At 37.3% G+C, this 22,041-nt stretch overlaps 1 protein-coding gene across 1 annotated transcript in view; it reads left to right on the top strand.

Annotated features, from left to right (window-relative positions):
• SEC22C (SEC22 homolog C, vesicle trafficking protein) overlaps nt 1–16,001 on the top strand; it is a 24,828-nt gene extending 8,827 nt beyond the window's left edge. Inside the window, exons 3-6 of the mRNA XM_044656970.1 lie at nt 3,601–3,780; nt 6,157–6,275; nt 12,759–12,824; nt 15,801–16,001. Coding sequence (XP_044512905.1) covers nt 3,601–3,780; nt 6,157–6,275; nt 12,759–12,824; nt 15,801–16,001 — 566 coding nt within the window. The remainder of the gene's footprint in view (nt 1–3,600; nt 3,781–6,156; nt 6,276–12,758; nt 12,825–15,800) is intronic.
• Nucleotides 16,002–22,041: the final 6,040 nt, after the last annotated feature.

Here is a 22,041-nt window from a genome sequence, read left to right as displayed (position 1 = left end):
ATATCAATTAAATCTAATTTTTCTAGGACTTCATTCACCTCTCTTACCTCTTTCTTATTTATTTATCGGTTTGATTTATCTAGATCTGAAAGAGGGATCTTTAGATCTCCCACTAGTATGGTTTTACTATCTATTTCCTTCTTGTGCTCTGCCAGTTTCTCCTTTATGAATTTGGGTGCTATGCCACTTGGTGCATACATATTGAGCAGTGTTATTTCCTCATTGTTTATACTACCTTTAATCAGGATGTAATGACCTTCCCTGTCTTTTTTAATCATATCTATTTTTACTTTGGCTTTGTCAGAAATCATAATAGCCACTCCTGCCTTCTTTTTCTCATTTGACGCCCAAAAGATTTTGCTCAAGCCCTGAACCTTAAACTTGTGTATGTCCACCTGCTTCATATGTGTTTCTTGTAGACAACATATGGTAGGATTTTGGTTTCTAATCCACTCTGCTATTTGTTCCCGTTTTATGAGTGAGTTCATCCCATTCACATTCAGAGTTATAATCATCAGTTGTGCATTTGCTGACATTTTCGTATTCTCTCCTATTCCTACCCCTTTTTCTTTTACTATTTCCTTATAAACCAGTGGTTTGCTATTAAACCGCTGTCCCTTATCCCCTCCCTTGATTAACTTCCCTTTCTATCCCCTCCCTTATTTTTCGCCTCTTTTTGTTTTTAAAGGCCTTAGGAATTTCCTCCCCCTTCTTCTCCCCTCCCTTTTTTTGACCTCCCCACTCCCCTGCTCCCCTTGGTTTATCCCTTCTGACTTTCTCAGAAGGATTAGATAAGAGTTTTATGTCCCAATGGATAGTATAGCTACTCTTCCCTCTCTGGGTTGATTACACTGAGAGTAAGATTTGATTATTACCTCTTTATGCTCTCTTCCTCTCCTTCTTATAGTAGTATTTGTCCCCTCTCCCTCCCATGCCCTCTTTGTGTGTAATAGAATATCCTATTTTCTTATTCACTCAAGTTTCTCTTGGTGTCCCCTACTATTCACCCTCTCTTTCCCATCCCCCATGTCATCTTAGATTATTTAGTGTTCTACCCTCTCCCTGTGAATTATTCTTCTGATTACTATAATAGTGAATAGAGTTCACTACAGAGAATTATACATAACATTTCTCTATATAGGAATACAGATAATTAGATCTTACTGAGGCCCTTAAAAAGGCAAATTTAAAAATTATGAGTTTTCTTTCTTTCCCCTCTGTTTCTTATTTACCTTTTCATGTTTCTCTTGATTTTTGTGGTTGGATATCAAACTTTCCATTTAGCCCTGGTCTTTTCTGTGCAAATACTTGGAATTCTTCAATTTTGTTGAATGCCCATACTTTCCCCTGGAAATATATAGTCAATTTTGATGGGTAGCTGATCCGTGGTTGCAGGCCCAGCTGTCTTGCCTTTCTGAATATCATATTCCAAGCCTTGCGGTCTTTTAGCGTGGAGGCTGCCAGATCCTGTGTGATCCTGATTGGTGCTCCTTGATATTTGAATTGTCTCTTTCTGGCTTCTTGTAAGATTTTTTTCTTTTGCTTGGAAGCTCTTGAATTTGGCAATTATATTCCTGTGCGTTTTCTTATCTGGATCAAATGTCATGGGTGTTCTATGGATCCTTTCAATGTCTATATTGCCCTCTTGTTGTAGGACTTCAGGGCAATTTTATTGAATAATTTCTTTTAGTATGGAGTCCAGGTTTCTATTAATTTCTGGTTTTTCTGGAAGACCAATGATTCTCAGATTGTCTCTTCTAGACCGGTTTTCTTGGACTGTCACTTTCTCATTGAGATATTTCATGTTTCCTTCTATTTTTTCAGTCTTTTGACTTTGTTTTATTTGTTCTTGTTGTCTTGAGCGATCATTAGCTTCTAATTGCTCAATTCTAGCCTTTAGGGACTGGTTTTCCTTTTCAATCTGGTCATTTCTGGTGTTCAATTTGCTTATCAGTTCATTTGATTTCTGAGCCTCACTTTCCAATTGCAAGATTCTACCTTTTAAACTGTTATTTTCTTGGCAGATCTCTTCCATCTTCCTCAAAATCTCAGTTTTGAACTCTTCCATAGCTTGTGACCCGTTTTCCTTATTTGAGGAGGGTCCGGATGCTTGTTTGTTCTCCTCCTCTGTTTGCTCAGTTGTCTGGATTTTCTCTGTGTAAAAGTTGTCGAGTGTTAAAGACTTCTTTTTCTTGTTGTTAATCTTTCTCTTCTGAACTTCCTGAGTCTGGGTAGCCATCATTAGCCCAGCAGCTTCTCAGCTTTATCCTCACGCTCAGCGACTGTGTGCAGTCTTTTGGCGCCTGAGGTCTGAGGTCTTGTTTTTTCCAAGGTCAAGCCCCCTGGTGGACCCCCTTGCTTGATCCTCTGCCGGAGGTTTCTTTACAAGTCTCAGGGCACTGCTTCCACAGTGTATACCCGTCTGCACTGTTCCCCACTCAGGGTTTCAGAGCCTTAGCTCGCGGCTGTGTCTGCCTCCACCCGCGCTCAGAGTTCGTGTGCGTTCTTTAGCTTTTTGGGGACCTAAATCTTGCTGCTCTCAGGAACAGGCGGGGTGCCCCAAACTTGCTCTATTTCTTTTTAGCTGGCTTTGGCGTTATAGGTGGTGTGTGTGGAGGGAGTGGGGGTGGGGTGGTTGCTCAGCCCGCGATTTAGTGAGAGCTGTTTCACCCCTTTATAGCATGGAAATGTCCCAATTCCACGTACCTTCCACGCTGTGCCCTGTTGTGGGGTTCCTCTGTTCGTCTGGACTTGTTTTTATGTCCCCTTGAGGAGTCTTGTATGTTTCGGTCAGGAGAGGTTAAGAGCTGCTTCTTACTCTGCCGCCATCTTAACCTGGAACCCTTTCTCCTTGTTTTTTAGTGCTTACCTTCTGATTTAGAATTGATACTGAGTATTGGTTCCAGGGCAGAAAAGTGATATGGGCTAGGTGATGAGGGGATAAGTGACTTGCCAGGGTGGGGGTGTCACATAACTAGGAAGTGTCTAAGTCCAGATTTGAACTCAGGACCTCCCATCTCCAGGCTTGGCTCTCTATCCATTCAGACACCTGACTGCCCCCTTCCTTCCTCCTTAAAATGAGGTGATATGCCTTGATCATCTCACTCACCAGTGTGGCAAGGTGGTCCCCTTCCTCCCTTCACATAGCTTGTGTTCCTCTCTCAATCTCACACTTAGCTGAAGATGATAATTGTCTCTAACATCACAACATATTTTGCTAGTTCTTGAGTTTGAGCAGTACCATTTGCAAAAAAGGATGAATGCTAAGATTGCTTGGCCAGTGATATATATGTTACTCAGTATATTAAAATTTTATAGTTCACATACTTAGTAAGATCATATAATGGACTAATATGCTCTGGCATTCTGTCCATGAAGACTGGTATTCAAATATTAATAAAGTGGGTTAATAGTGACAAATGCAAACTTTGATTTTGATATATAGAATGATGGTCTGTAGTCATTTGACTGTATTCAGAATATGGGTTATTAGCTTCTTTGGAAATGTGAACTTCATTTTGCAAGTTCTAATAAAAAAATTCTGAATCTCTAAAAAATTCTAATCTGTATTCTGCTAAAGTTGGTTGATTATTTTTACAGATAGTGTCATTCAGAACATGAAATGGCATTTTAACTATGCAAGCTCTTCTCAACTGAAGAACCGCTTGGAAAAGATTCAGGAAGAGTTGGTGCTTCAGCCTCCACTAGTCCTGAGACTAGAGGATACAGACGTGATGAATGGACTGAAAAATAGTCACTCACCCAAGCTAGTTGAATATGGTGAGTGAACTGAATGGTGTGCTCTGTGACAGTGTTTGGTAATGATAGAGGATATACATCATCATACATACAGTGCATCACTTTTTTCGAAATGGTTTTATTTATGTGTAAAATAAACATAGACTAACCTCTTCCCTAGAAGGAAATTGAAAAACGATTCCATTGCAATTTGAATTTTTATGTGAATAAATTATATGAGGGAAGATCATACTGATACCCTGGGAAACTGAACAATTAATGTGCCTAGAATTGATTCTACGAATGAAAATTATAGAGAGGCAACATCTGGTACTGTAGAGAACTTTGGATTTGAAGTCAGGAGACCAGTATTCAAGTCCTACTGTTGCTACAAATGAGCTAATTAGGCCTTAAGTTACTTCCCTCCAGTATCTTCATCTCTAAGATGAAAGAGTTGGGCTGGATCCCTAAGCTCTCTTCCACCTCTTTACCCTGGGAGTTATGCTTCTTTGGAGCACAGACTGGTGATTGTGGCTTCTCAAGGATTTCCTTGTCCAGTAGAGGTGAAGCTCTGGCAAATTCTCTCAAACTGGAAAGCTTCAAGTACGATTCTGATGCCAGATTGTCTGCTGACCAAAGACAAGCCAATTAGAGATGCATGAGACCCATATCATTAGGTTGGCTTCTGGGTAAAGAATTGTTTGTCCATGATCATTCACGAATTATTTCTTTATTATTTGCCTAGGCCCTAGCACATAATTATTCATAATTTTACATATTTCTTGCTTATACAAGAAAATTGATGGTCAATTTCTGAGAATTTTGGTTTCTTCGTCTTGCTAAAATAAAATATAATTGCCTGTTTCTTTTATTTCCATTTTCTTACCCTACATTTATTTTATTTTATTTTTTCATTTCCAGTTTTTTATTTTTTAAATTTAATTTTATTGATTAAGAAAAATTTTCCATGTTTCCATGATTCATGTTCTTTCCCTTCCCTCCTCCCATAGCCAAGGCACAATTCCACTGCTTACCCTAAATTTATTAGTCATGATTTTTATGACATTAGAAAAATCCTAGGTTATCTTAGGTTCAACTGAAAATACAAGTAAAATTTTTTCTTCCAAACTTGGGGGTAATTAACCATGCCGAGTCCCATCATTGGCAGAACTGGTTTGCTGCTCAAGGTCATAAATGTAGCAACTTAAGTTTATAGAATAGCACAGATATCTGGCCTCTAAGCCATGTCCTCACACAATTAAAATTACATATTTAGGGGCCAGCTTTGTGGCTTAGTGGATTGAGAACCAGGCCTAGAGATGGGAGGTCCTGTTTTCAAATCTGGCCTCAGACAGTTCTTAGCTGTGTGACCCTGGGCAAGTTGCCCCATTGCCTAGCCCTTACTGCTTTATGCCTTGGAACCAATACACAGTATTGATTCTAAGTGGAAGGTAAGGTTAAAAAAAAATCCAACCCTATATATTTAGGAGAGGAATGTTCTAGTAGTTATGACTGCTTAAAACAAAAATACAAATTCCAGAAAGTTTAAACTTAGCCCTTCTTTCTAGGACATTTTACTGTGCTTTGGCTCAGCCTCTTGTGTCTCAAGGCTAGAATCCTAAAAAGGTAGCATGTTCAGTTCTAATGGGGAAGCCTTGAATTGCTCAGTGGGAACTCTTAACATACTAACAATAGCGATGGGTTTGATTGTTATTTTGTGGTAAATGTGAGGACAAGAAAGGATAATAAAAGATGGTCTGTGGACGTTGTAGAGAGAATCAATTCCTAGGATTTCTAAAAGGGCAAAATAAAATGGACATTTGTTCTAAATATTCTAAGAATAGCTTATACATTGAATGTTTCCCTTTTTGCCAGAAAAATCTCTAAACATTTTAAAAATTCTAGATTGGGGGGAGGGAAGTGGAAGAGAAAGGCCAAGAATATTTTATACCCAGCACAGAAGACCAAGAATATTTTTATACCTAGCAGATAAGAAGAAAACTATGTTTTCTGTGGTAAACATTAAATTATGTAACTAAATTGCTTGTATGATTTCACAAACAATATAAAAATAAAGCCATAGCACTCTTTGTTATCACAAGAAGTTGCTTTTAGCTGAAACCTGGAAAAATAGATCCAAGACATCTGTTTGGGGTGAGGTGGGGGTGTCTAGAAGAAGTGCCCCCGTGAGGCCTACATCCTTTCTGTCCATCACTTTCCACTTTTGTTTTTGGATTCCTAACCATTGTTTCATTTTTATTAATATACCTATAATTATGTCTGCAACATAAATTATGTCTGCAACATAATTACAATTAGGGGGAGGTGTAGTTTATTTAGCTTTTCCTTTATGTAGGCACAGTGTAATCAGAAATACTTTTCATTAGGAACTTAATATTGTTATTTTAAATTATGAAGCTCCAAATTACCGGATGAAACCAGTGACAGCCTTGGGGATTCTGTCTCTTATTCTAAACATCCTGTGTGCTGCTTTGAATCTTATTCGAGGAATTCATCTAGCAGAGCACTCCTTTCAGGTAACTTTTTCCTTCATATATGGAATTGTAGGGTAATCCACCATGGTAGAAGAAACTGATCTGGAGGCAGTCTATTTATTAAGTTATGTAGCTATGGATTATTACATTCATGAAGGTTTTAATCATTGAAAGCAAGTAGTCTTTTAACAATGTGGTATAGTTTTGAAAAAAATGAAAGTTATTTTGGACAATTTTTTGGCATCCTAAGGATGCTTTAGGTGTTGGTCGCTGAAGGCAGAACTAGGAGTAATTGATAGAAGTTGTAAAGAGTCATGCCTAAATTTGATTATGGAACAGTTTCCTAAAAATTAGCATGGAATGAGCTATCTCCAGAATAAGTGGGTTCCCTTCACTGGAGCTCTTCATGCCAAGGATAGATGACCAATAGGCAAGTATGTTGTAGAATGGATGCTGATTTAAAGAAGGTTGGACTGTCCCCAAGGTCCCTTTCAGCTCTTAGATTTTGTGTTTTTTGGGGTTTCTTTGCAGCCTGGAGCAAATTTAGCAGTCTACGTTATGACCTTTGGGTCTTTGGGTGAACATGTCAGGGTTTGGAATGCTAAATAGAACTTGTTCTTTTACAGCTGTGTGTGTGTGTGTGTGTGTGTGTGTGTGTGTGTGTGTGTGTGTGTAGGTACACACATATATACATACATTTTTTTTAAAGTATGTAATTATAGGCCTGCTACTCAAGCTCTATTGTGATTGCACTTAATGTAGAGATGACTCTGAATGCTTGAAGGCTGTGCTAGTGGGCTTTAAGCTCTGGTAGATCCTAATACACTAGAAATATGGCCCCTGCAGTGAGCTGTGTTGGTCATCCAAGAACTAGTCTAGCTAAGTATAGGGAGTTTCATCACAGGAAGTTGCCCATCAGGTGATTAGTACTTATTGGTCACAGTAGTTCATGTAGACCAGTGATTCCCAAAGTGGGCGCCACCATCCCCTGGTGGGTGCTGCAGTGATCCAGGGGGGTAGTGATGGCCACAGGTGCATTTATCTTTCCTATTAATTGCTATTAAAATGAAAAAAAAATAATTGGGGCTAAGTAATATTTTTTCTGGAAAGGGGGTGGTAGACCAAAAAAGTTTGGGAACCACTGATGTAGATGATCCATGTAATGGAGATATTACATCCATCATTGTTAGAGGGAAGCCCTTAAACCAGTGACATTATAAAACCTGATCTAGTAACTGGTGAAAATCCTTTTACCCATTACAAATAGATCGCTAAACTAAATTTTTCATCATTGACTGATAGGAAAATCATAAGAACCAAGGCTGCTGTGAAAAAAAGGGAAAGAAGATAGTGAGTAGAGATAGGCAAAGTCAGAGAAAAGTCCTTCATTGGAAAAGAAAAAGTACTTAGATTGGTTGTGAAAAGGGGAAGGAATATGTTAGGCAACCAGGTGGTTAGGTTGGTTCTTGGGCCATCAAGCTCAATTTGCTGCTGGGTCCATGTTTTCAGCATACTTGAACCTGCTAGAGTTTGCGCCTGTAAACATGGCTTTGAGAACCCAGAATTGCCTCTAGATTCATGACAAAATATTGGATAAAGACATTAATGGAAGAGATATATACATATATATGTGTTTGTGTATGCCTGTATGTATATATACATACATACCTGTAAAATTTGTTTGTAGTTATATCTTGCTATCTTAAAGGTTCTATTCCTATGCTTCACTATAGCACTGGGGTGGCTCTGGGTTCTCAAAGGTGATGCCAATATATTTAAGCTTTGACAGGCTTTTCCACCCTATGAGGTCTTCGAATATGACCCAAGTGATTGACTTTTGTCCGTTTAATGACCTGCCCAGGTAAATACATAAAGACCAGTCATCAGTAGTTTGGTGCCTCAGAGATGGATTCTTTGGCTATGGAAATCCATGAAACAAAAACACAAAATGGCCCTCAACCTGGTGTGACCTTCTTTTTGTTCTGGCAATATCTGGGGCAGGAGGAAATAACAATCATATAGTCTTTCTAAATATTAGTTTAATTGTTGGCACTCTAAATGTAAGATTCTTGTGCAGTAATCGATAAGTCAACATGGTAGTAGAAGAAATTAATCTTGCCAATGCTGACATTCTTACTCTAAATGGAACTGGAAGTTATAAGGACGTCACAGCTAAACAAAAAGACTTTTTAGTTCAATTCAGAAAGTATTCATTAAGGGCCTAATGTGTACTCGGTACTAGGGATATGAAGTTCAAAGTGTAACAGTCTCTGCCTTTGAGGGGTTTCATCATACTGAAGGGAAAACTTGTGGAATTAAGTCAATACAAAATATACAATGTCCTTTGGGAGGTAGGTGAGAAGAATACTAAGGCCTGGCTGTATCAAGAAAGGCCTTTCATGGGATGTAGGACTTGAGCTGAGTCTTAAAGTGCCTTAAGGATTCTAAGAGTTGAGGGTTAAGAGAACATTCCAGGCCTCAGAAGTGGCCTGGGAGGGAAAATCACAGAAGTGAGAGAGGGCATTTTACATGTAGGGCTCATTGGGCCAGTTTTGACATTGTAGAAGGGAATGGTTTGAAATAAGTCTGGGACCAGAGATTGGAGCCAGTGAACAGAAGTAGGGGTTTACATTTTATCCTAGAGGCTGCAGGGAGCCATTGTAGCTCCTGAACAGGGAAATGACCTGGTCAGATCTTGATTTGGGAATACTAGTCTAGCAGCTGTTTGGAAGCTGAATTGGAGAGGGGAGAAAAAAAAGGGCAGGGAAGGGGCAGTGAGGCCTGGCTTTGGGCTTCAGACCTGGGCTCTATACCACATGGTTAGGTGTGGCCTAGTGGTTAAGTGCATCTTTACAGCTGAATCCAACTAAGTATGGGGCATTATGGACAGAATCTGGCAACAACCTACCTATATATAGGTGAATAAGTGTTCTTTTGTAGGACTACATGATAACTTGGGAAGGTCTATGAGAAGGTTGGAGAGGAGCAGGAGGCTAGAGAGGAATGTGTAATGTGTGGGTGTCACTCCAGGGACCAGCAGTGAAGGCAAGGTGGCCTGTCTGGTCTCAGGAAACAAGATCAGGATAGGAAAATGGGTGAGGAAGAGGTGAAAGGAGACCAGACAGGCCACTTTGCCTTCACTGTTTTGCATTGGTGGTGGGAGGGAGTCCCACTGATGAATACTTCTATGGGTGAAGAGAGATGGTATGTGAAGGGAGATGGGGACCTTGTGCTGTGTGTAGCCTGGGGGATTTAGTGCTTGAAAAGTCTGCTTGTCCACTTTGGTAGGGAGGAGGGAATTCAGACTTGTGGGGGCATTTGGCACATGGGGTTGTGGAAGAGCATAGACCCAGGGAGGAGATTTTGAGACAAATGGAAAAAAAAGGATAGCTGGGGAGGGTATAGACCAGTGGTGGGCCAGATAATCAGAAATGTAATAGGGGAGGGGCCTCAACCATAGATCATTGACCTCTTTTGCACCTGCATTAATTGGCATTATTTTGGGAGTGAGGCATAATTGAAAAGGGAATCCATAGGGCAAGATCTACAACATAATAGCAGAGAACACAAAAGAAATAGAGGGAATGCCTTCAAAAGTGTAAAATATCCAAATTATCAGAAGACCATGTAGGGATCTTAAATAATCCAATCTCATAAAAGAAAAATACATCTAACTATAAAGGAACTATTAAAGAAAAAAACTCCTGATCCTAATAGGTTCACAGCACCTTGCCAGAATATTTTTATGAGAAAAATATGAAGATAAAACACAGGAAGAAAACCATAGGCCAATATCATTAATGAACATTGACTCAAAAATTTTAAACATAATCCTGTCAAACATTATAATGAGTTATCTAAAGATAATCATTGATTATGAACAAGTGGGATTTATGCCAGGGATGCAAAAGTAGTTTAAGATTAGGAAAACAATTGGCATAACCATATTAAAAACCAAAACATCTCAAGCCACATGATCATCTCAATAGATACATAAGAAATATTTAACAAAGTACAATATTCTTTTATGCTAAAAACCCTACACAGTACAAGCAGAGAGGGACATTTTTTAACATAATAAAAATATCCATTTAAAACCAAAAGCAAGCAGCATATACAATAGAGATACACAAAAACCTTTCCCAGGAAACATAGGAGTGAAGAAGGATAACCTACTCCCCACTATGATTGGACATCGTTCCAGAAATGTTAACAATACTGAGATAAGAGAAAGAAATCAGAGGCATATAGAGAGGCAAAGAGGAGTTAAAACCGTTCCTATTTGCTGATGATAATAAAAGAAAATCCTAGAGAATCAGCAAAGGTATTTACCTTCAATAAAGTTTCAGGCAACAAAACAAATCCTCAAAAATCATCAGCATTTTCTAAATATTACTGATATAAAGCATAAACAATGATAAGACAAATTCAATTCCAAAAAACTATAAAATGCATAAACTATCTGGAGCTTGACCTACCAAAGTACATAAGAGATTTGTATAGTTTCAATTACAAAAATACTCCTTAAAAAACAAGATACAGCTTAAAGAGCTGGAAAAATATTTAGTACTTGTGGTTAGGCTATGCCAAAACAATAAAAATTACTTTTAAATTTATTAAATTTATGATTATTATTAAAAATAATTTATACTTTTAAAGCTATGCAAATTAAATTTATTAGATACTTTAGAAAACTTGATATAATAACAGGATCCATTGGAAAAAGAAAATATCCAGACTATCAAGGGAAATGATGAAAAGAAGTAAGGATCAAAGGGTAATAGCACTTCTAGACCTCAAATTGCAGCCATCATCAAAACCATCTGAGATTGTTTAAAAAATAGAGAAATAGCTCACTGGAACATATTAGAGAAAGGGGAATCTGAAACAAAAGAACTCAATAATCCAGTGTTTGATAAAGTAGAAGACATGAATTAGTTAGGGGAAGAAATTCCTTAAATAAATTGATGATTGATAAAATGATAAATAAAAAAACAAAATCTGTGGGGAAAACTAGAAAGCAGTTTGGTAGAAATTAGGATTAGACTACACCTTACACCACATTCCATCATACATCCTAAATAGATATGCAACCTTAATTCTTAAGAACACACTATAAACATTTTTGAAGAGAAAAAGATCATATTCTTTTCACAGCTGTAAGGGTTAAATTAGAAGTTTTGATAAAATAAAAGAGTAGCTTTTAATAATTTAAGTTTTAATAAGAATATAGTAGAGTTATAAATTAATATTATCCCTTTAAGCCTGAGAAAATAAAACTTTTAGCAGCTTTTAACAATTAGCAATTTAGTTTCATTAAAATAGAGATAGTAAATGAATATAGTAAAATGAATATAGTAAAGGAGAGAACTATACGAAAGAGGTAGAGAAAGAACGTTTCCTAATATCTATACTAGTTATCCTATAACTACCTATAATTACTACCTAACACTGCCTATAATTACTACTAATAACAACCATCCCACAGAGTTCCAACCCAATCCAGCCCAATCAAAACTAATCCAACACACTCTCAACAGCCAACTTCCCCTTAACTGCCAGCCCTAACTGTCAGCAACTGACTGCCCCCAACTGCCAGCCCTGTCAGCAACTGGCTGACCCAGTTGTCAGCAACTGACCCCCTTTTATACCTTTCTCCTATCTCACTTCCTGTCTCTGTGGTTCCTCCTTCCTGTCTTTATGGTTTCTCCTTCCTGTCTCTCTTTTCTACTTCCTGTCACTGTGGGCTTATTAATCCCTATGAGGACCTCCAGGTTCCCTGTTAAATTAAAAAAGGAATAAAGAATTCTTTTTTACACAGCTATGGGTAGGAGAAGTATTTTCAACCAAACAAGAGAGGCAATTACAAAAAGTTAGAATAGATACCTTTGATTACATAAAAATGAAAAGCTTTTGTCCAGACAAAGTTAATGTGCCTAAGATAAAAAGGGAATTAATTGAATGGGAAAATATCTTTGTATCAAAAGTCTCTAATAAGGGTTTGATATCCAAGATATATAAATGATTTTTATATAGCCATAGAGCCAGCAGATAAGTGCTCAAAAGATATGAATAAATAATTTTCAAGAGAATTGCCAAATATTCCCAACCACATAAAAGAATGCTCCAAAACACTAATAATAAGAGAAATGGAAATAAAAACTACTTGGAGGTTTTACCTCACATCCCGCAAATTGGCAAAGATAACAAAATGATAATAGTCAAGAAGGGTTATGGAATAATAGGCAACTAATATGTTATTGGTAGAACTATGAAATAAAGAGCCATTTTTGGAAAGCAACTTGGAATTATGTAGCTAAAACGATTTTACATTTATAATTTTATAAAATGTTCTTTTGAGCCAGAGACTACTATACTGGACTCATGCCCTAAGGAAGTCATCTCTATAGAGCTCCATATTTTTGAGCTGTATCAGGCCTAATTAGGAGGCAGTCTTGTGTGTCTTAAACTTTGGTTCTCTTTTTCTTTGTCTCATTAAAAAAATTTTTTTTGTACCTGATTCAGGATGATCCAGAGGCAATCGGAAGCATAGTAGCATTTCTTATCCCTTTTGTAGCCTGCATTTTTCAGGTGGGTTTTTGTTTAACTTTTGGTTGGCAGGTTAAATTTGTATATTTTATTGTTCTTGTCTGAAGTCTCAACAAACTATTGGGTATTTGTTTTACATCATAATATTTTCATTGGAATTTTAAAACATAGAATGTTAGAGGCAGAAGGAATCTTAAACATTGTCTAGTGCTGTGCCCTCATTTTACAGCTGAGGAAGCAGATCCATCCCAGTGAGTTTGCAACTTGCTGTGAGTCAGACAGCAGAGCCAAACCTAAACTCAGGTTCATTTTGAAAAGTATTCTCAGGCAGGACAAAGGAAGCTTGAGTTGAGCAAACAATCTTACTTGGCTTAACCTAAGTGACATTTTGATTTATACTCATTACTTAGATACATAAGTATGTATTCTCAGTGAATAGATCTTTTTCATATTGTTTAGAAATCAAAAACCTAAATTAGGCAGACTGGTAGGGAAATTAGCCATAAAGAGTGCTCTTTTTATTCTAGGCATTTTTTTGGACTCTCTTTTTTTTTTTGGACTCTTTTTAAAGAAACAAACATAAAGAAATACAACAGAAATGATGGATTGTTTTAAAGCATTTTTTCAGATAAGTTGTCCATTTAAAGCAAGTAAGACTCTTTAGTTCCTCTGGAATGAACTGAGAAACAATAAAATTTCCACTAATCCTCTCTTCCCAACAGGGAAAGGTCTGTCTGTTATAAAACACTTAAAAGATAACAGCACTTTATTACTTTAAAGTACCTTCAGCACCTGGTAAAAGTTCTCTGTACTTGCAAATAGATATGGATAGTTAACAGCAAGAATCTATCACTAGCTATATTACCTAACCTAATTAAGCAAATTACCTAACCTCTAATGGCGTGAAAGGATCTCTCAAGTATTAGATCAGATGATCTTTAAAAGCCGTCTCTGGCATGTAACCCTGGATGTGGCACCAGAAGACCAGCTTTCAGATTCCAGCTCTGCTGCTTCTGTGATTTGAGGCAGGTCACACATCGTCTCTGAGCCTCAGCTTCTTCATCTGCATAATGATGCCATAGACTAGACACCTCTCGGTTTCCATTCACCTCTAAATCTTTGAGTTTCTGACAATCTGTGAATAGCCATGAGGTCAGGAGATCACACGATTTAGAGTTGAAAGGGGCATTGGAGATCATCTCATTTTGCCCTTGCATTTAAAAGTAAGAAACTCAGTGCTCTAAGTCCTGTGAGTTTATTCCTTATATGAATAAAATTGCTGCACCTGTGTCATAGTATAAAAGGAAGCTGCAAGAGGGCTTATGCAAATTCCAGTGCTTGACAAATGTTTAACTTCTTTGGACCAAATAGCCAATACATTTTAATTTCATATTATTTCCAAGGTATAAAAACCCAATTTCTTTTTTTTTTCTTTTGAAAAAAATTAATTAATTAATTAATTAAGAGTATTTTTCTATGGTTCCATGGTTCATTTTCTTTCATGGGTGGTTGTTTAGAGTCTACATCCCCAATCATATCCCCATCAACCCATGTGTTCAAGCAGTTAAAAACCCAATTTCTAAATAAGAAATATGTCTTGCTGAATATAGATAAAATTGCCATTTTACTTTGAGTATAAGGGTTAAATATATACTTTTTAATGGTGTAAACTCAGCCAGATTTGAGAAGTTCTATATGACATGACTAATATTCTCTTTCATTTGAAATACAGTTTGCATATTTTCTTCTCTTTCTTGTTTCCTCACTCTCCCCCCCAAAACAAACAAACAAACATTCTGGCTTGTACAAACCTACAATCTTTTCTTAGTCAAGCGTATGATAAGTAACTGAGAAGATAAGAACAGTAATAACACATTTATTGGCATTAAAAACAATTTACAATAAAATTTTATTTGTATGTATTATAATTGTGTAGTAAGTTTTAATGCTATAGTTATATTTGTAAATGTAATTTCAAAAGTATTTAATTTGGTTAGGGGGTCACTGGTTCTTGGGTGGCCTATTTTGGACCAATAAGGTAATAAGATTGATTTTCCCATGTAATTAATTAAAAGCAGCTTATTATTTTAGTTATACAGATGTTTGCAGTAAAGTTCCCAATTCGACATCCTGTATTTACAGTACTATTTCCCTTTCAGAATTTGTTTACATAGTGGAATACTGCCCTACTTGTGATGAGTTCCATAACCACAGATTGAGGCAGAGGCTAAAGCAGTCTGTTACCTTTGGCTTATTTCTTAAGAGAATTTGATAAATTACAGCTGACTCTGAATTCTGTAGATGATTGATGTTTAGTATTTTTCTGCTAAAGAATATAGAAATTGAGACCTCTGTTTACTCCACTTCATTTTGGCATTTTAACCAAATTCTCCCATCATTCAAAAAACCTTACTTAAATTATCATCCAAATGAAAACTCTGTGTGTATGCATGTGCACTCATTCACAAACATGCTCATTCATGAGGGTGGGAGTGGGAGCATTAGAGAATAAAGAGATTGGGAAACCCAGAAGCCCTGGGTTTGTGTCTCAGCTTTACCACTAGTGAGCTAGGGGGAACCTTTGGGCAGTTTCTCTTTTGGAGTCTCAGGTTTCTCCTGTTGTAATCTGGAGGATTTTTGTTTACATGATATTTGAGGCCTCATATAACTCTGACAGTCTAGATGTTCTTTGGATTGTTTTATTACCTCTTGAATCATAAAAAATGGGGTCATTAAATATGTTAAAAATAGAGATGTTTCATCTGTGGCCCACAGGCTCAACATAGGAGACCTGTATTTTGTGCATGAGTGTGTGTGCACACATTTGTAATTTTCTCAGTTTTGGAGAGAATTCACTCTTATGATTGAGTTTTATTCATTTGTGTATCTTTCAAATCATAAAGTGCCCCATCCACATGATCTGTTATTTTTTAGGAGGGAATCTGTGGGTATTGAGTTTCACACCCTCATGTGACCATTTCATTATTGCTAATGGGATTTGTTTCCTGGTCTCTGCAGTGTTATCTGTACCTGTTCTACAGCTCCACCAGGCTTCTGAAGGTGGTCATCATCCTGGTCTTCATTTGTCTGTGCAATATTTACCTGCATGGACTAAGGAATCTCTGGCAAATACTCTTTCACATAGGAGTGGCTTTTCTGTCATCCTATCAGATACTGACAAGGCAACTTCGAGACAAAGTGTTTGATGGTGGCGTTTGAGACCCTTGAGCCACTAGGTCTTGGACTGGCCTAACTCCTTCCTTGCTCACCACAGGGAAGGGCAGGGAAGTGCACAATTTTTTCCTGTGGAAAGAGGTTTACAGCCACTTGTCTGGTTTGGCCTTTCCCTCTTCAGTTTTGGATCTTGCAGGTACATTTCTTACTAAACTGGACAGAAGAACTGAAGGTCCAGACTTCATCATAACAGATGCAGTGGAAGAGAAGAAGAGAACTTTGGGTGTGCCCTACATGTTCCAGGTGGATACAGAGCAGAGAGAAGTCTCTTCCATTCCATTTGTCCTTTTATTTGGAATAGTAACAAGGACTTAACGTTTCTATAATGCTTCAAAGTTTACAAAGTCCTTTCCTTCCATCAACCCTGTGAGGGGCACAGTGCAAGGATTATTATCCTGATTTACAAATCATAGGATTATAGATTGAGATTTGATGCCATCAGGCCCAAACCCTTCATTTTACTGAGACCCTGAGACACAGTATGATGAAATGATTTGCCCAGGTTCACACAACTAGGAAGTGTTGGAGCCTGGATGTGAATCCAGGTCTAATGACTCCAGGCCTCATCTCCTGAGCAGGATTCAGGAACATGTTTGTAAAATATCATCCAGTAACAGAATTAGATTAGAATAATAGAATCAGAACTGAAAGAATGTCTGGGTTATTGTTGTGCTCTACAGTCATTTGCTAGAGGTGGAGATCCTAGTTTTGGAAATTGGGTGCTTGCCATAGAACTACTATTTCTTATTTTAACTCTTGAATTAGCCAAAATGTGATGGCAGACATTTTTTTTAACCTTCTATCTTAGAATCAATACTAAGTATCAGTTCCAAGGCAGAAGAGCATAAGGGCTAGGCAGTTAGGGTTAAATGACTTGCCCCCGGGGTCATACAGCTAGGAAGTGTCTGAGGCCACATTTGAACCCAGGCCTGGGTCTCTATCGACTGAGCCACCTAACTTCCCCTGATGACAGATGTTTTTAAAAGGTTCTTTTGATAGTTTAACAGTATTTCCTTTATAATGGTCTCCAGAATAAATTATGAATTTGAGCTGTAATTGCCATTTACAAAACACAAACTAATTAGATTTTTTGGAGATCTAATTTTAAACTTTCCAGTGCTGATTATTACCCAAATTTATTATTTTTAAACCTTTATTTGCTGTCTTAGAATTGATATTTAGTATCATTTCCAAGGCAGAAAAGTAAGGCAATGGGGGTTAAGTGACTTGCCCAAGGTCACATAGCTAGAAAGTGTCTGAGGCCATATTTGAACCAGGGCCTCCCATCTCCTGGCCTGCATTTCTATATAATGAGCCACCTAACTACCCTTCAAATTTGTTTTTAATGCTCCTCTGGCATGAGGTAAAATATAATCTTTTCTAGTGTTTAGGGCTTCATTCATTTTTTTTAAACATTTGGACCCACATGATGGTGAGAAAATTAGTTAAAGAAGTTTTAGGTAAACAAATACCTCTTTGCAATTATTTGTACCATATGTAAGGCTAATATGTCACCTAATCATTTTTTACAAAAATTCCCTACCATTCTATTTGGTAAGCACACTGAGATAGCTCTGAATGATTGGAAAATAATCTATTAAGCACTTATTAATATGTTAATAAGCACTTGGGTGCAATAGTTCAGGAATTGCTTGCTAGATATGCTCTAGTTGGCCAGGAACTACTCAGGAACATTGTATAATATTGATTGAGAAGAGATGCAATGGAAAAGAAGAATGAAGAGAGATGAATTAAAGTCAAATAGGTACAGAACAGTTTGTAAAACTTTGTGTATCTGAAATCCACCTGTTAAAACAAATAAAAGTCGTTGGAGTGAAGCTGTTTGGTTGTCCAATTGGGGCAGCACCCTCATAGGGCCAGAACGAGCTCTACAGTCCGCTGTTGAGCTCTATGGGCTTAGGAACTCTTAATGTCATCATCCCCCTCATCATTTTCCCTGTTCCCCACCCTCCAACTCGGTCATATTAACTAAATTCATACAAGATGACTGAATTATAAACCAGAATATAAATTTATTAATTTACCATAGGAAGCCACTTTGAAGAGGCTAAGTGATTAAATTTATTAGTTTAGTGGAATCTATTATTCCTTTATGGAAACCCTACTCTGAAAACCAAGTTAATAGAACATGACATGACTAGTTAGATCTAGAATGAAGAGACAGAAGATGTAAAGGATATTATCCACAAATTCTAATAATTGGAAAAATTCTCTTTATAGGGCTCTACTACACTATAGACTGAATACTTATGCTGGTTGGTTAGGATACTTTTTCTTTGGTGAGTTCTGGATCAGAAATAAAAGAACTTGGTTTTCCTTTTTTCTAGATTCTGTCTAGACCTTTCTCTTGGGCCAGCATTATCTTCAGTGTTACTATGAACTTGAACAGGTTCTAGTTTATTTTACCTTATTTATTCTTCAGAGGGGTATCTCCCCAACATAGTTTTGGGAAGTCTCATCAACATCTCAACCAAATATCATCTCTTAGTATAAGTTAGTTTAGTAGGTAGCTAATAACTTTATCCGTTTTACATTTATTCTGCTGTTCAACACATATTTTGTCACATGAACATTTCTTGATGTTTTATGTATATTTTTTGATATTAGTTCAAAACATGCCAATGGGATGCCCACTGTGATCAAGTAAGGTGAATTTTGATAGAAATCTGCAACATGAGGGAGTAATAAAGTGTGGTTTGATTGAGGGGACAGTGGAGGTGTATTGGGAAGTTGGGGCGTGTTCTTAAGATATGGCAGATTGTTCTGGCAATTACGTGTTCACTGTCACTTGATAAGCATCACTATTGTTTCTAATCCTGTTTTCTCAAATATTTATATTTTGTAGGGATGGGTTTGTTTTTAAATTTTCTATTATGTTTCATAAGTATGTCAGTTGTCTGAATGATTTTTAAATGTGGGGTGAACTAACTTTTAAATGTTAGAGATAAAACTTTACTTCTCTGGTCAGGAAAACATATAGATTTGACTGGTTGGTGATCTAGACAAGACTTGATCCCCTTACCAAGGCTATGATTTGGGAGAACAAAAAGATTGCTCAGTGGGTTGCTATTTTTCACTTATTCGATAAATCAAGGATTATCTCCAAATCCAAACATAAACTATGTACCATCCAAAACTACCATTAGCTCTCAAGGCCTAATTTACACGGTAATGATCTGTTTGTACCAGAACCATCAGAGAGTTGGAATTTGGAGGAAGATGATGGACTGGAATGTAATGATGAGACTCAGCTTGCCAAGGTGTAGAAGCTCAGTAAGCAGCTTGTTCTCCTTTTGGAAGTAACTTTTCCACCACCCTCTATTAATTCAGGAAGACCTAAATGACCTTCCTTGTTGAGGATCTTAACTCATTAGAAAAATAAAGCTAAACTTTGGAGCTAAAAAGCTAGACTCTCCTGCACAAGGGCACTAAATCATGTTCAAAACTGGACATTTCTCTGGAGAAGCACTGCATAGGGAAAGTATTGGCATGTCTCTAGGAATCTCAAAGGGATTTTTCTCTTACTACAATTATAACTTGAATCTACCAAATAACTGTTGTGTTAGTTGTGAGCAGGATAGTGGAGAGAGAATACCATTTGAAAAACATTGGCTTCAAAGAACTGACTTCAGGAAAGAAAAAATTTAGCCATTAGTCAAAATGTTTTTCTTATTGCTGATGCATATTATAAGTTTAGTTTAATGAGGTTTTGTCAAGATAATTGTTCAGATTTAATTTTTTACCTAAAAATACATTTCCAAGAGTCCATGAAATGAAAATCAAAGAGACATTTATTGGGACCTCAAATAAGGGGAATGATGAAAGGGGAGCATTTTAAAGGACAGCTGAATGAAGTTAAAGGAGCTACACAGAATCCTTCTAAAAAAAGGAACAAAAACTTTGTTAAGCTACCAAGGAATTTGGATACAGAAGATGAACTTGAGTACTTAGATTATAATGATGGCTCAGCATGATAAAGTAGGAGACCAACTAGGTGCAGAACCACTTTTTGAAGTGACTTTCCTGATTGTTGTCAATGACTTTTTAAAGGTTTTGGAAGGAATGTCACTTAAGAACCTTGGATTGATGGGGCAGCTGGGTGGCTCAGTGGATTGAGAGCTAGGCCTACAGGTTGGAGGTCCTAGGTTCAAATCTTGCCTCAAACACTTCCCAGCTGTGTGACCCTGGGCAAGTCACCTGACCCCCATTGCCTAGCCTTTACCACTCTTCAAGACAGAAGGTAAGGGTTTTTCAAAACAAAACAAAACAAAAAAAACCCTTGGATTTATATTTTGACTTCTTCCTGGAAAACTTGAGTGCTATTAGTGGTGAGCACAGAAATCTCTATACTGGAAAAACAATACCAGGGCAAGTAGAGTCCAAACTGTAGTATACAGAATTGGGATAATATAGTTTTTTCTAGCTTTGGCTGAGTTCCAAAAGCTGTTAGGGGTTTGGAATCTTGAGGAAGAGGCAGTTGGCTGGATCTTCCGTGGAGGGAGGTTGTCAATCAGCCGAGCTGCCTTGATTACCTAGCTTTAATATTGAAATTTAGCCTAGCTTTGACATATTTACTTAAGAAATTATTATTTTAGATAAACCCTTTATATCTTCCTTTCCTAATACCATCCCTGCTTTCCCTCCCTTACCTTACATGTCTGTGGAGTTAATAAGGAGAGTAATTAGAGAGGAGTTAAATCTGTGAAGGGTTACCTAATTGACAGCATTAGTTATAGTTAGTCAGTCATCATTTATTCCCTTTAGATAGCAATAGCACTTTGTAAAGCTGAGTTTAAAGGCAGGTCCTTACTCAGACTCCATCTTTGCTTCCTTCCCCCACCTGAGGTTCCTGAGACAACTGATAGGGCTTTCCTTTGATCCACCTTCCTAACAAATATCCTTCAAAGAAAATAAACCCTTTTGTGTTTCAACAGCCCTATTAGTATAATTTGTCTGTTAGTTATCAAGAGGAAAGAAGAGGGAAATAAACAACATACTCTGGGCTTAGAGGGAAGCCGGGGCATCCATCTTGAAGGAAGGTGTTACTTCAAAACAAGTCCCTTCCTGTGAAATTAACTAAAGCCTTTATGTTAATTTCAGTCTAGTCTATTTCCCTCAGCTTGTGTTTGAGTCTAAGTCCCAGTCTGTAAGCCTGCTGTGTTTGTCTGTTTAGTTTAATTTCTCTTCTCCCTGAAGATCTCTATTTCCCTTCTGTGTTATACTCCTGACTTCAGTCCTATTATACCCTGAATCTCCTTTAATCCCAGCCTACCTGTAACCGAGATTACCCACTTAGCAAGTCTCCAACATCCTCCTTTCAAATTCCCTTATACCACATACCTTTCCTCAAATTACCCACATAACAAAACATGGTGGCAGACTTCTGTTGGGAGCGCAGGAAAAATGTCACACAGTTGAAATACAACAGAGAATCGTCCGTAGCTACATTTTAGGTGAATTAAACTAGCACAATTTTGTTTAGTGAAAAAAATAAAAATTTAAAGATTCTAAAACTGATTCCTGTGAAGATGGTAGACAAAATCCATATTTGAAAACAGCATAAAACATGCAAGGTTCATCTATTTTTATGAATGTGAGGAAAAAAGAAAAAAAAGGGAAACATTTAAATATGAAAAACCAGATTCTTGAAGGAGTCATGGGATCCAGTGTGTTTTTTGTTTTGTTTTATTTAGACCTTAAATTCTGGGAGTGGACCCCATTTGAACTAATAGTACCTTAGGCACTAACCTTAATTAATGGGATCATTTCCTCCACCTTAGAATTTTAGTGGCAATAAAAAATCAGGGCATTCTTAGTTTAATATCCCCACCCCCACCACAAAAAAAAGAGTGAGGAAGGATTAGTGTAGTGAAAAGAATGCTTTTTTGGGGGGCCAGAAGACCTAGGTTCAAATCCCAGCTCTATCACTTTCCTGTATAATCTTACTTCAATTTCCTTGTTTCTAGAACGAAGGGATTGAATTGAATGGCTTCTAAAGTGCTTT

Source organism: Gracilinanus agilis, chromosome 1, assembly GCF_016433145.1.
Source record: "Gracilinanus agilis isolate LMUSP501 chromosome 1, AgileGrace, whole genome shotgun sequence".
Lineage (NCBI taxonomy): Eukaryota > Metazoa > Chordata > Mammalia > Didelphimorphia > Didelphidae > Gracilinanus > Gracilinanus agilis.
The sequence above is the reverse complement of the archived record's forward strand: the minus strand, read 5'-3'. Positions and strand labels throughout refer to the sequence as shown.